The sequence below is a fragment of the Nerophis lumbriciformis genome, linkage group LG15, assembly GCF_033978685.3.
Source record: "Nerophis lumbriciformis linkage group LG15, RoL_Nlum_v2.1, whole genome shotgun sequence".
In the NCBI taxonomy this organism is placed as follows: Eukaryota; Metazoa; Chordata; class Actinopteri; order Syngnathiformes; family Syngnathidae; genus Nerophis; species Nerophis lumbriciformis.
In genome coordinates, this window is record NC_084562.2 from 32,810,755 (window position 1) to 32,822,861 (window position 12,107).

General features: G+C 41.7%; 1 protein-coding gene across 2 annotated transcripts in view; it reads left to right on the top strand.

Annotated features, from left to right (window-relative positions):
- LOC133616058 (troponin I, fast skeletal muscle-like) overlaps nucleotides 1-12,107 on the top strand; it is a 12,406-nt gene extending 299 nt beyond the window's left edge. The window contains exons 1-5 of one of the 2 annotated variants that reach the window (XM_061975087.1): nucleotides 3,481-3,522; nucleotides 3,609-3,737; nucleotides 4,415-4,504; nucleotides 9,992-10,168; nucleotides 10,297-12,107. In XM_061975087.1, the coding sequence (XP_061831071.1) occupies nucleotides 3,636-3,737; nucleotides 4,415-4,504; nucleotides 9,992-10,168; nucleotides 10,297-10,383 (456 nt within the window). In that variant the 5' untranslated portion in view covers nucleotides 3,481-3,522; nucleotides 3,609-3,635 and the 3' untranslated portion in view covers nucleotides 10,384-12,107. Of the gene's footprint in view, nucleotides 1-3,480; nucleotides 3,523-3,608; nucleotides 3,738-4,414; nucleotides 4,505-9,991; nucleotides 10,169-10,296 lie in introns of those variants that run through there. The other variant, XM_061975086.1, reaches the window with a different exon arrangement.

Here is a 12,107-nt window from a genome sequence, read left to right on the forward strand (position 1 = left end):
ATTACATTTTTTTTTTGCAAAAAGCCCAATATTTGGACACAAATGCAATTTTACTTGCACAGTGGTATTTAGCAGAGGTGTGGACTCGAGTCACATGACTTGGACTCGAGTCAGACTCGAGTCATGAATTTGATGACTTTAGACTCGACTTGACAAAATGTAAAAAGACTTGCAACTCGACTTAGACTTTAACATCAATGACTTGTGACTTCACTTGGACTTGAGCCTTTTGAATTGACATGACTTGACATGACTTGCTACTTTCCCCAAAACCCAAAGATGAAAAAGTTATTCGGGAGCGCTCCGTATTTTTCATTGTGTACTTGTCTATCAGCGTTGCGTGTGTCAGCTGGTGTGCTCTCAGTACAACAGCCAATCAAATTAGATCTACTTTGTTTTCATCACACAGCATTCATCCAATCAAATTGCAGGACAACCAACGAAGAAGACATGTCCAAACCACACGCCAGTGAACAAAAAATGATACCTAAAATAATTTTGTTTGGGTATAAAAATTACGAGGTGGTCAACACAAAACGGTTTGCAGTATGCAACACATGCGGTTCGAAAATTACTGATGGAGAGGCAACAACTTCCAACTTCGTCCGGCATTTGAAGTTGCACAAAGAACGGTAAGTTTTGAATGTAAGATAACGTTTATTGGCTAAGTAACGTGACTTTTATTTGCTGTGTAGTTAAATCAGTGAGGCTGTAAACTCACTGCTAACGTTATAACGTTATTGCAAACACGGGAATCTGTTGCAGTTCACTACCTTATTCATACTTTTTGTTCAGTGATTCTTTTTAAGCAGGGTTACGTTAGTCAATATATCACACGTAACGTTAGACGGCGGTCAGCAGCACCGCGTATTGTAGCCACCTAAAAAAAGACAAAAATAGTAAAATAAAGGTCAGTTAAAATGTATACTATATTATGAATATGTGTACCGTTTTAGCTAGCTTTCTGACATACTGTTGGTTGTTTACCTCAGTGGTCCCCAACCACCGGGCCGCGGCCCGGTACTGGTCCGTGGATCGATTGGTATCGGGCCGCACAAGAAATATATATATATATATTTTTTTTAATTAAATCAACATAAAAAACACAAGATACACTTACAAGTAGTGCACCAACCCAAAACAACTCTCTCCCCCTTTTGTTCTGGGCATTGAACATGAAGACTCTTCCTTCACTGTTCCGAGTGGCCATGAGAGTCTTGGCAGTGCCTGCCTCCAGTGCTCCAGTGGAGTGAGTTTTCAGCCATGGTGGCATCATACTACGCCCCCATCGTGCACAAATGACTGACAGACTCTTGGCTAATTTGGTCTTTTGCAAATGCAATGCAGCATAGGGCCCTGACATATAAAAAGTACAACTTTTTTGTTATGTTCACGTATATGTCATGTTTTTTTCAATGTTAACACTTTTGTACAAATAAGTACATTTGCACTTTATTTTTCAATGTGTTTGTTCTGTAAAGGAATGAGTTAATGTTTAAAATGACTGGTTAATAGTGCTATTATAAAGTGCAATGTCAGCACAATTTTCTTTCCTGCAATTTAAAATGCACTTGTTTTAATAAATAAATACAGCGTTTGAAAAGCATACACAATCTGTGTTAATATATTAGTCTGTGGTTAAAAGGACTTGAAAGGACTCGAAACTCAAAATGCAGGACTTAGGACTTGACTTGAGACTTTCCAGTCTTGACTTTGGACTTGACTCGGGGCTTGCCTGTCTTGACTCGGGACTTGACTCGGACTTGAGGGTAAAGACTTGAGTCTTACTTGTGACTTGCAAAACAATGACTTGGTCCCACCTCTGCTACATACAATTAAAAGATGCACGTTACAATCAAACAGATGATGTTTAGCAAATACATTTGAAACACTTTGTGGGTCTCAACAAACACTATACTGGCACAATCAGCTTCACGGCAAATATTACTTCTGGCTAGACAACACACTGTAGTCTATACACTACTGCAATCTAATGTCTTGGAATTGTAACTGCTTGAAAAGTCTACTGAATAATACTTGCAAATGATACACAGAACTGTAAGAAATCACAATATAACAACTGAATAGCACAGTAATTATCAGCTCAGTAATAAATGTTAGATATAACTGTTACATTTTATTCATTGATTTTGTTTGTTACACGCAATTTTCCACCGCACGATAACCGAGACACAGCCTGATTTACTAAATAGCACACGCAAAGCAGATCTACTAAAGGTGTGCAAAGTGGATTGCATCTCATAAGTGAGCAGAATAAGGTGTGCAAACCATTTTGCATCTTTGTCTTCATTGATATGCAAAATGATCACCAAAACGGCCACAATACTGGGAGGAGAAAATGCAAATATATTACACAGCACGCGCAATGTGATTTATCAAGACACATTAACGCTTTCGGAGCACTTTTTTGCGTTTCATTTAGCATGTTTGAAAAGGACTTGCAAACTGACAATGTTCCACACACGGCTGTAAGATAAGGAGTGCATGTGCTGCAAAGATACATGATGGGCAGAGAATCCTCTGTCCTACTTTCAACTTATTTGGACGGTCAGAAATAAAAAATATTGTCGATTCAGCAACATTATACCTGCTGGATGACATAAGGGGCTGATTAAAAAGAATTGAAATGATGCGTTTTGGTGTCATGTAATATGTTTTTAATGACGTTCATTTTTTTCACATAAACAGGGTGTCAAAAGTGCGACCCGGGTGCCAATTTCGGCCCGCGGCTTGTTTTTAGTTCAATCAATCAATCAATCAATCAATCTTTATTTATATAGCCCTAAATCACAAGTGTCTCAAAGGGCTGCACAAGCCACAACGACATCCTCGGTACAAAGCCCACATACGGGCAAGGAAAAACTCACCCCAGTGGGACGTCGATGTGAATGACTATGAGAAACCTTGGAGAGGACCGCATATGTGGGTAACCCCCCCCCCCCCCCCTCTAGGGGAGACCGAAAGCAATGGATGTCGAGTGGGTCTGACATAATATTGTGAGAGTCCAGTCCATAGTGGATCCAACATAACACTACTTGAGACTTTCCAGTCTTGACTTTGGACTTGACTCGGGGCTTGCCTGTCTTGACTCGGGACTTGACTCGGACTTGAGGGCAAAGACTTGAGACTTACTTGTGACTTGCAAAACAATGACTTGGTCCCACCTCTGGTATTTAGTGTGTTTAACACATACACTACTTTACATAGAGCTGCAAAGTGGCTTGGTCGTTTGTGAGTCGGTGTTCCAGTCAGGATGTTGAGCGTTTGAATGTTTGTTGAAACCCACAGTTTGCATGGCGTGTGTGTGTGTGTGTGTGTGTGTGTGTGTGTGTGTGATTTCTTTGTACTGTGGTCTCTCACATCCCCAAAACAAGTGTTAGGTTAATCAATAAATATTCTGACAAAAATGTGTGTGTGTGAATGGTCGTTGGCCGACATGTGCCCTGTGATTGACTCAGCAGCTGGGATAAGCTCCAGCCACCATAGTATGGAGGCCAACAGGTGGGAAAATGGGGGGAAAAATATCAATGTTTTCATTTAGCGTATTGTATGTGGTTAAGAAAGTGTCTGCTTTTCTTGTACCTCAGAGTTTGCTGCTGCAGATTGGTCAGGCCATGTTGGATGAGGAGGCTGAGCAGGCCGAGGAAGAGAAGAGGATATACTTGGAGGAAAACTGCCCTACACTCTCTGTCCCGGGATGCATGCAGGAGCTGCAAGTACACTTTGCAAACATATCGTCACACAAATCACATTTTACACTATGTTTGATGGGGTTAACAAAAACATATGTCATTAAGGGAATTTTGTGTTCCTTTTATACAGACTGAATGTCAGTGCCATTAGTCAACATTTTAGATGTCTTTTAGAGGTCCCGATTTTGTCCAATTACAAATATGTGTGTCATATGTGATTTCTTTACTTCTACATACTGTATACAGTACAGGCCAAAAGTTTGGACACATCTTATCATTCAATGCGTTTTCTTTATTTTCATGACTATTTACATTGTAGATTGTCACTGAAGGCATCAAAACTATGAATGAACACATGTGGAGTTATGTACTTAACAAAAAAGGTGTAATAACTGAAAACATTGTATATTCTAGTTTCTTCAAAATAGCCATCCTTTGCTCCGATTACTTTTTTGCACACTCTTGGCATTCTCTCGATGAGCTTCAAGAGGTAGTCACCTGAAATGGTTTTCACGTCACAGGTGTGCTTGAAGGTGTGTCCAAACATTTGCCCTGTACTGTACATAGTATATTTACTCAGTGGAATGTACATTTTACTTGCTCTGTTTTTACATTGCGTGTCTTCCAAGCAAAAATCTTTAGAACTCAGTGTTGCAACTTTTCTCATTTACCCATCTTCTCTCTCCATGTTCAACCTGCAGGAGCTCTGTCGGAAACTTCACAAGCAGATTGAGCTGGTGGATGAAGAAAGGTACGACATGAATATGAAAGTGAAGAAATCTGAGAAGGAGGTATGTCTTCTACTTCCTTTGCAAATCAATACTTACCAAAACAGCTTAAATACCACTTCACTGAAGTTTTAGGCCCCAGGGGTCGTACAAATGTAAGTATTCATCCGACACGGAGTAAACTGAGGGTCGGTATTGCTGTTGTCAATACTGATATTTTCTTTTTACAATCAAACCTCTGTTTTCGTTCATCTCACATTTTGTATGATCTGGTTTTGTTACGATCCGCTGCCCGGATCAGAGTTTGTTTATGTTTGTGTCACGTGTTTTCAGCACCTTGAGTTTAGTTTGTTTCTGTTGCCATGACGGCAGATTGTACGCACCTGCCTCTGGTTAGTGTTCGGGACGCGCACCTGAGGGCTATTTAGTCTTTGCTCTGGCCTCACTCGGTCTGGCTTCGTAGTTTGTTCCCATACAACTGATAACGACAACTTAGATTTCATGCTATGCTATTTTTTCCTGCTAGCTCCCACGCTAGTCCTTTTGTTTTTGCCTTTTGCTATTTGCACGTCTTTTGTTTGATCCCCGTACGATTTATATTTTCAATAAATCATTTTCCTACCTGCAAGCTGTGTCCGAAGCCGTCTGCATCCTAGGGAGAACCACATCCGCATCACGATGCGACCACGTCGTTTCAGTAAAAAATAGCATAGCATGAAATCTAAGTTGTCGTTATCAGTTGTATGGGAACAAACTACGAAGCCAGACCGAGTGAGGCCAGAGCAAAGACTAAATAGCCCTCTGATTAGCGCCCGGGCAACAGGTGCGCGTCCCGAACACTAACCAGAGGCAGGTGCGTACAATCTGCCGTCATGGCAACAGAAACAAACTAAACTCAAGGTGCTGAAAACACGTGACACAAACATAAACAAACTCTGATCCGGGCAGCGGATCGTAACAGGTTTCCTACTAAAATTCTCACCAAAACTTTGTCCCACTTTTCAGACACTGTGGGCCTGATTTACTAAGATCTAAATACCACACACTAAACAGTGTGCAATATATTAAATAGTGTGTACAATTAGTGGGCGTGTTGCTTGTGATCTCCTATAACTGCGTGTTCAATTGAAAAGTGGCTCAGACCGCCTTGTTTAATAGAGATTTGTGTGTGTACTATACGGTGCATCGTTACATTTACTGCACACTCATGTTATCATGCTCCTAACTGTGGCAGTATGCTGTTTTCACACAAACAGGAGAAATACACTTTTTATGGGTGTTTTACAAACCCTGTTTCCATATGAGTTGGGAAATTGTGTTAGATGTAAATATAAACGGAATACAATGACTTGCAAATCATTTTCAACCCATATTCAGTTGAATATGCTACAAAGACAACATTTTTGATGTTCAAACTGATAAACTTTATTTTTTTGCAAATAATCATTAACTTTAGAATTTGATGCCAGCAACACGTGACAAAGAAGTTGGGAAAGGTGGCAATAAATACTGATAAAGTTGAGGAATGCTCATCAAAGACTTATTTGGAACATCCCACAGGTGAACAGGCAAATTGGGAACAGGAGGGTGCCATGATTGGGTATAAAAGTAGATTCCATGAAATGCTCAGTCATTCACAAACAAGGATGGGGCGAGGGTCACCACTTTGTCAACAAATGCGTGAGCAAATTGTTGAACAGTTTAAGAAAAACCTTTCTCAACCAGCTATTGCAAGGAATTTAGGGATTTCACCATCTACGGTCCGTAATATCATCAAAGGGTTCAGAGAATCTGGAGAAATCACTGCACGTAAGCAGCTAAGCCCGTGACCTTCGATCCCTCAGGCTGTACTGCATCAACAAGCGACATCAGTGTGTAAAGGATATCACCACATGGGCTCAGGAACACTTCAGAAACCCACTGTCAGTAACTACAGTTGGTCGCTACATCTGTAAGTGCAAGTTAAAACTCTCCTATGCAAGGCGAAAACCGTTTATCAACAACACCCAGAAACGCCGCCGGCTTCGCTGGGCCTGAGCTCATCTAAGATGGACTGATACAAAGTGGAAAAGTGTTCTGTGGTCTGACAAGTCCACATTTCAAATTGTTTTTGGAAACTGTGGACGTCGTGTCCTCCGGACCAATGAGGAAAAGAACCATCCGGATTGTTATAGGCGCAAAGTTGAAAAGCCAGCTTCTGTGATAGTAGGGGCGTGTATTAGTGCCCAAGACATGGGTAACTTACACATCTGTGAAGGCGCCATTAATGCTGAAAGGTACATACAGGTTTTGGAGCAACATATGTTGCCATCCAAGCAACATTACCATGGACGCCCCTGCTTATTTCAGCAAGACAATGCCAAGCCACGTGTTACATCAACGTGGCTTCATAATAAAAGAGTGCGGGTACTAGACTGGCCTGCCTGTAGTCCAGACCTGTCTCCCATTGAAAATGTGTGGCGCATTATGAAGCCTAAAATACCACAATGGAGACCCCCGGACTGTTGAACAACTTAAGCTGTACATCAAGCAAGAATGGGAAATAATTCCACCTGAGAAGCTTAAAAAATGTGTCTCCTCAGTTCCCAAACGTTTACTGAGTGTTGTTAAAAGAAAAGGTGAAGTAACACAGTGGTGAACATGCCCTTTCCCAACTACTTTGGCACGTGTTGCAGCCATGAAATTCTAAGTTAATTATTGTTTGAAAAAAAAAAAAAAAGTTTATGAGTTTGAACATCAAATATCTTGTCTTTGTAGTGCATTCAATTGAATATGGGTTGAAAAGGATTTGCAAATCATTGCGACTTGTCCAGGGTGTACCCCGCCTTCCGCCCGATTGTAGCTGAGATAGGCTCCAGCGCCCCCCGCGACCCTAAAAGGGAATAAGCGGTAGAAAATGGATGGATGGATGGATGTATTCCGTTTATATTTACATCTAACACCATTTCAATCAATCAATCAATCAATCTTTATTTATATAGCCCTACATCACAAGTGTCTCAAAGGGCTGCACAAGCCACAACGACATCCTCGGTACAAAGCCCACATACGGGCAAGGAAAAACTCACCCCAGTGGGACGTCGATGTGAATGACTATGAGAAACCTTGGAGAGGACCGCATATGTGGGTAACCCCCCCCCCCCCTCTAGGGGAGACCGAAAGCAATGGATGTCGAGTGGGTCTGACATAATATTGTGAGAGTCCAGTCCATAGTGGATCCAACATAATAGTAAGAGTCCAGTCCATAGTGGGGCCAGCAGGACACCATCCCGAGCGGAGACGGGTCAGCAGCGTAGAGATGTTCCCAGCCGATGCACAGGCGAGCGGTCCACCCCGGGTCCCGACTCTGGACAGCCAGCACTTCATCCATGGCCACCGGACCTGTGCCCCCCCCCCTCAAGGAAAAGGGGAGCAGAGGAGAAAAGAAAAGAAACGGCAGATCAACTGGTCTAACAGGGGGGCTATTTAAAGGCTAGAGTATACAAATGAGTTTTAAGATGGGACTTAAATGCTTCTACTGAGGTAGCATCTCTAATTGTTACCGGGAGGGCATTCCATAGTACTGGAGCCCGAATAGAAAACGCTCTATAGCCCGCAGACTTTTTTTGGGCTCTGGGAATCACTAATAAGCCGGAGTTCTTTGAACGCAGATTTCTTGCCGGGACATATGGTACAATGCAATCGACAAGATAGGACGGAGCTAGACCGTGTAGTATTTTATACGTAAGTAGTAAAACCTTAAAGTCACATCTTAAGTGCACAGGAAGCCAGTGCAGGTGAGCCAGTATAGGCGTAATATGATCAAACTTTCTTGTTCTTGTCAAAAGTCTAGCAGCCGCATTTTGTACCAACTGTAATTTTTTAATGCTAGACATAGGGAGACCCGAAAATAATACGTTACAGTAGTCGAGACGAGACGTAACGAACGCATGAATAATGATCTCAGCGTCGCTAGTGGACAAAATAGAACGAATTTTAGCGATACTACGGAGATGAAAGAAGGCCGTTTTAGTAACACTCTTAATGTGTGATTCAAAGGAGAGAGTTGGGTCGAAGATAATACCCAGATTCTTTACTGATTCGCCTTGTGTAATTGTTTGGTTGTCAAATGTTAAGCCCTAGGCAGATCGTAAAAATCCATTCATTAGAGATGTTAGCAATGCTGTCAAACGATACAAACGTTACGTGTGATATATTGACTAACGTAACCCTGCTTAAAAAAAATCACTGAACAAAAAGTATGAATAAGGTAGTGAACTGCAACAGATTCCCGTGTTTGCAATAACGTTATAACGTTAGCAGTGAGTTTACAGCCTCACTGATTTAACTACACAGCAAATAAAAGTCACGTTACTTAGCCAATAAACGTTATCTTACATTCAAAACTTACCGTTCTTTGTGCAACTTCAAATGCCGGACGAAGTTGGAAGTTGTTGCCTCTCCATCAGTAATTTTCGAACCGCATGTGTTGCATACTGCAAACCGTTTTGTGTTGACCACCTCGTAATTTTTATACCCAAACGAAATTATTTTAGGTATCATTTTTTTGTTCACTGGCGTGTGGTTTGGACATGTCTTCTTCCTGCAATTTGATTGGATGAATGCTGTGTGATGAAAACAAAGTAGATCTAATTTGATTGGCTGTTGTACTGAGAGCACACCAGCTGACACACGCAACGCTGATAGACAAGTACACAATGAAAAATACAGAGCGCTCCCGAATAACTTTTTCATCTTTGGGTTTTGGGGAAAGTAGCAAGTCATGTCAAGTCATGTCAATTCAAAAGGCTCAAGTCCAAGTGAAGTCACAAGTCATTGATGTTAAAGTCTAAGTCGAGTTGCAAGTCTTTTTACATTTTGTCAAGTCGAGTCTAAAGTCATCAAATTCATGACTCGAGTCTGACTCGAGTCCAAGTCATGTGACTCGAGTCCACACCTCTGGTATGTAGTTTTGATTACCAAATTTGAAGGTGTTGAAATTGCCATGTAAAATCGATAATGCTAATCAGTAGCATGTTTATGGCATAGCCAATGTAAATTAGCATCAAGCTAGCCCATTTTGAAAAGTTGAGCTTTACTTTACGTTTGAGCAGTTTCTATTAGTCATGCTTGCTTTGTTGACATGGAAAATTGCAACATTACCTCATTACATAGTTTTGCTTGACGTCACTTGCACAAATATACCAACATTTTCTACCTCTGATTTTATGTGAATTGATACCTGGTAGGAACGCATTCTTAGTCTGCCCGAGTTCACTATCATCCTGTGTCGGAAACTCAATCTCTGTGCTTTTTTAAATTGCGTACGACTGCAAAATAAGTCACCATGGGAACAAAGAAAAGTTTCAAGTGCCAGCACTTTGATGAAGAAAGTGAGAAATACTATTGAATTCAAGAAATAACTCATAGCAATGTATGAAGGAGGTGTCCACACGGTTCTGCATTTGGACAATCACTGCCCTATAGTATTGATATTATCAGTATTTGAACTGATCATCTCAACCACTATTAGATACAAATGCTTAGAGTACGATATATTTTTACTATCAGGTCAACGACCTGAAGCTGATGGTTCAGGATCTCAATGGAAAGTTTAAGAAGCCGGCCCTTAAGAGGGTGAGGATGTCAGCTGATGCAATGCTTGCTGCTCTTCTGGGCTCCAAACATAAAGTGTCCATGGACCTGAGGGCCAATCTGAAGCAGGTCAAGAAGGAGGTTAAGGAAGAGGTAGGTAACCAAACAGCACAAAACCTATTAATTTGACAAAGATGACGGCCATCTGATTTCATTATTCCTGGAAGATTTCAATAACAGCGTAATAAGTCTAACTGACAAACTGTATACGTCCTTCACAGAAGAAGCAGACCGGCGACTGGAGGAAGAACGTTGAAGGCAAAGCTGGGATGGACGGCAGGAAGAAGATGTTTGAGACCGAGGCCTGAGCTGCTGTGTAGTTTTTCTGCTGTTGGCAAACATGCTTTGTTTGTGACCACATTGCTGGAATTGTTGTCGATTACAAAAGTTGAAGAAACCAATAAGAAAGGGTAGTATTGAATAAATATATACTGTAATATACAATACTATACTATACTATATCATAATATAATATAATATAGTGAGGGCACTGTTATGTTCTTTGTGACATTTGGGGTTTGCTTTTCCTTTGTTGCGGCTTGATTTACTGTTTTGTGGTTTTATTTGTATTTCCCTTTTTTTGTTTTGCGCCGTTTGCGTCAGCTTTGCTTTCTGTTTGGGCGGTTTTAGCGAATTTACATTGTGTTATTTAAGTTCAGCCTTTGCGTTTGCTTGATGCTGGATCATTGTAAGTAACTAAGTCAGTAAGTCCGTATGTTTCTTGATTTCTCTCATTACCTAACCTCGATCCTGACCTCATGGTAAACTACCGACCGGTGTCCCACCTTCCCTTTATTTCGAAAATCCTCGAAAAAATTGTCGCACAGCAGCTAAATGAACACTTAGTGTCTAACAATCTCTGTGAACCTTTTCAATCCTGTTTCAGGGCAAATCACTCTACGGAGACAGCCCTCGCAAAAATGACTAATGATCTACTGCTAACGATGGATTCTGATGCGTCATCTATGTTGCTGCTTCTTGATCTTAGCGCTGCTTTCGATACCGTCGATCATAATATTTTATTAGAGCGTATCAAAACGCGTATTGGTTTGTCAGACTTAGCTTTGTCGTGGTTTAACTCTTATCTTACTGACAGGATGCAATGCGTCTCCCATAATAATGTGACCTCGGACTATGTTAAGGTAACGTGCGGAGTTCCTCAGGGTTCGGTTCTTGGCCCTGCACTCGCTAGGCGACATCATACGCAAATACGGTGTTAGCTTTCATTGTTATGCTGATGACACCCAACTCTACATGCCCCTAAAGCTGACCAACACGCCGGATTGTAGTCAGCTGGAGGCGTGTCTTAATGAAATTAAACAATGGATGTCCGCTAACTTCTTGCAACTCAACGCCAAGAAAACGGAAATGCTGATTATCGGTCCTGCTAAACACCGACATTTATTTAATAATACCACCTTAACATTTGACAACCAAACAATTACACAAGGCGAATCAGTAAAGAATCTGGGCACAGGTCCGGTGGCCATGGATGAAGTGCTGGCTGTCCAGAGTCGGGACCCGGGGTGGACCGCTCGCCTGTGCATCGGCTGGGAACATCTCTGCGCTGCTGACCCGTCTCCGCTCGGGATGGTGTCCTGCTGGCCCCACTATGGACTGGACTCTTACTATTATGTTGGATCCACTATGGACTGGACTCTCACAATATTATGTCAGACCCACTCGACATCCATTGCTTTCGGTCTCCCCTAGAGGGGGGGGGGGGTTACCCACATATGCGGTCCTCTCCAAGGTTTCTCATAGTCATTCACATCGACGTCCCACTGGGGTGAGTTTTTCCTTGCCCGTATGTGGGCTTTGTACCGAGGATGTCGTTGTGGCTTGTGCAGCCCTTTGAGACACTTGTGATTTAGGGCTATATAAATAAAGATTGATTGATTGATTGATTGATTGATTGTTTTGCGCCGTTTGCGTCAGCTTTGCTTTCTGTTTGGGCGGTTTTAGCGAATTTACATTGTGTTATTTAAGTTCAGCCTTTGCGTTTGCTTGATGCTGGATCATTGTAAGTAAC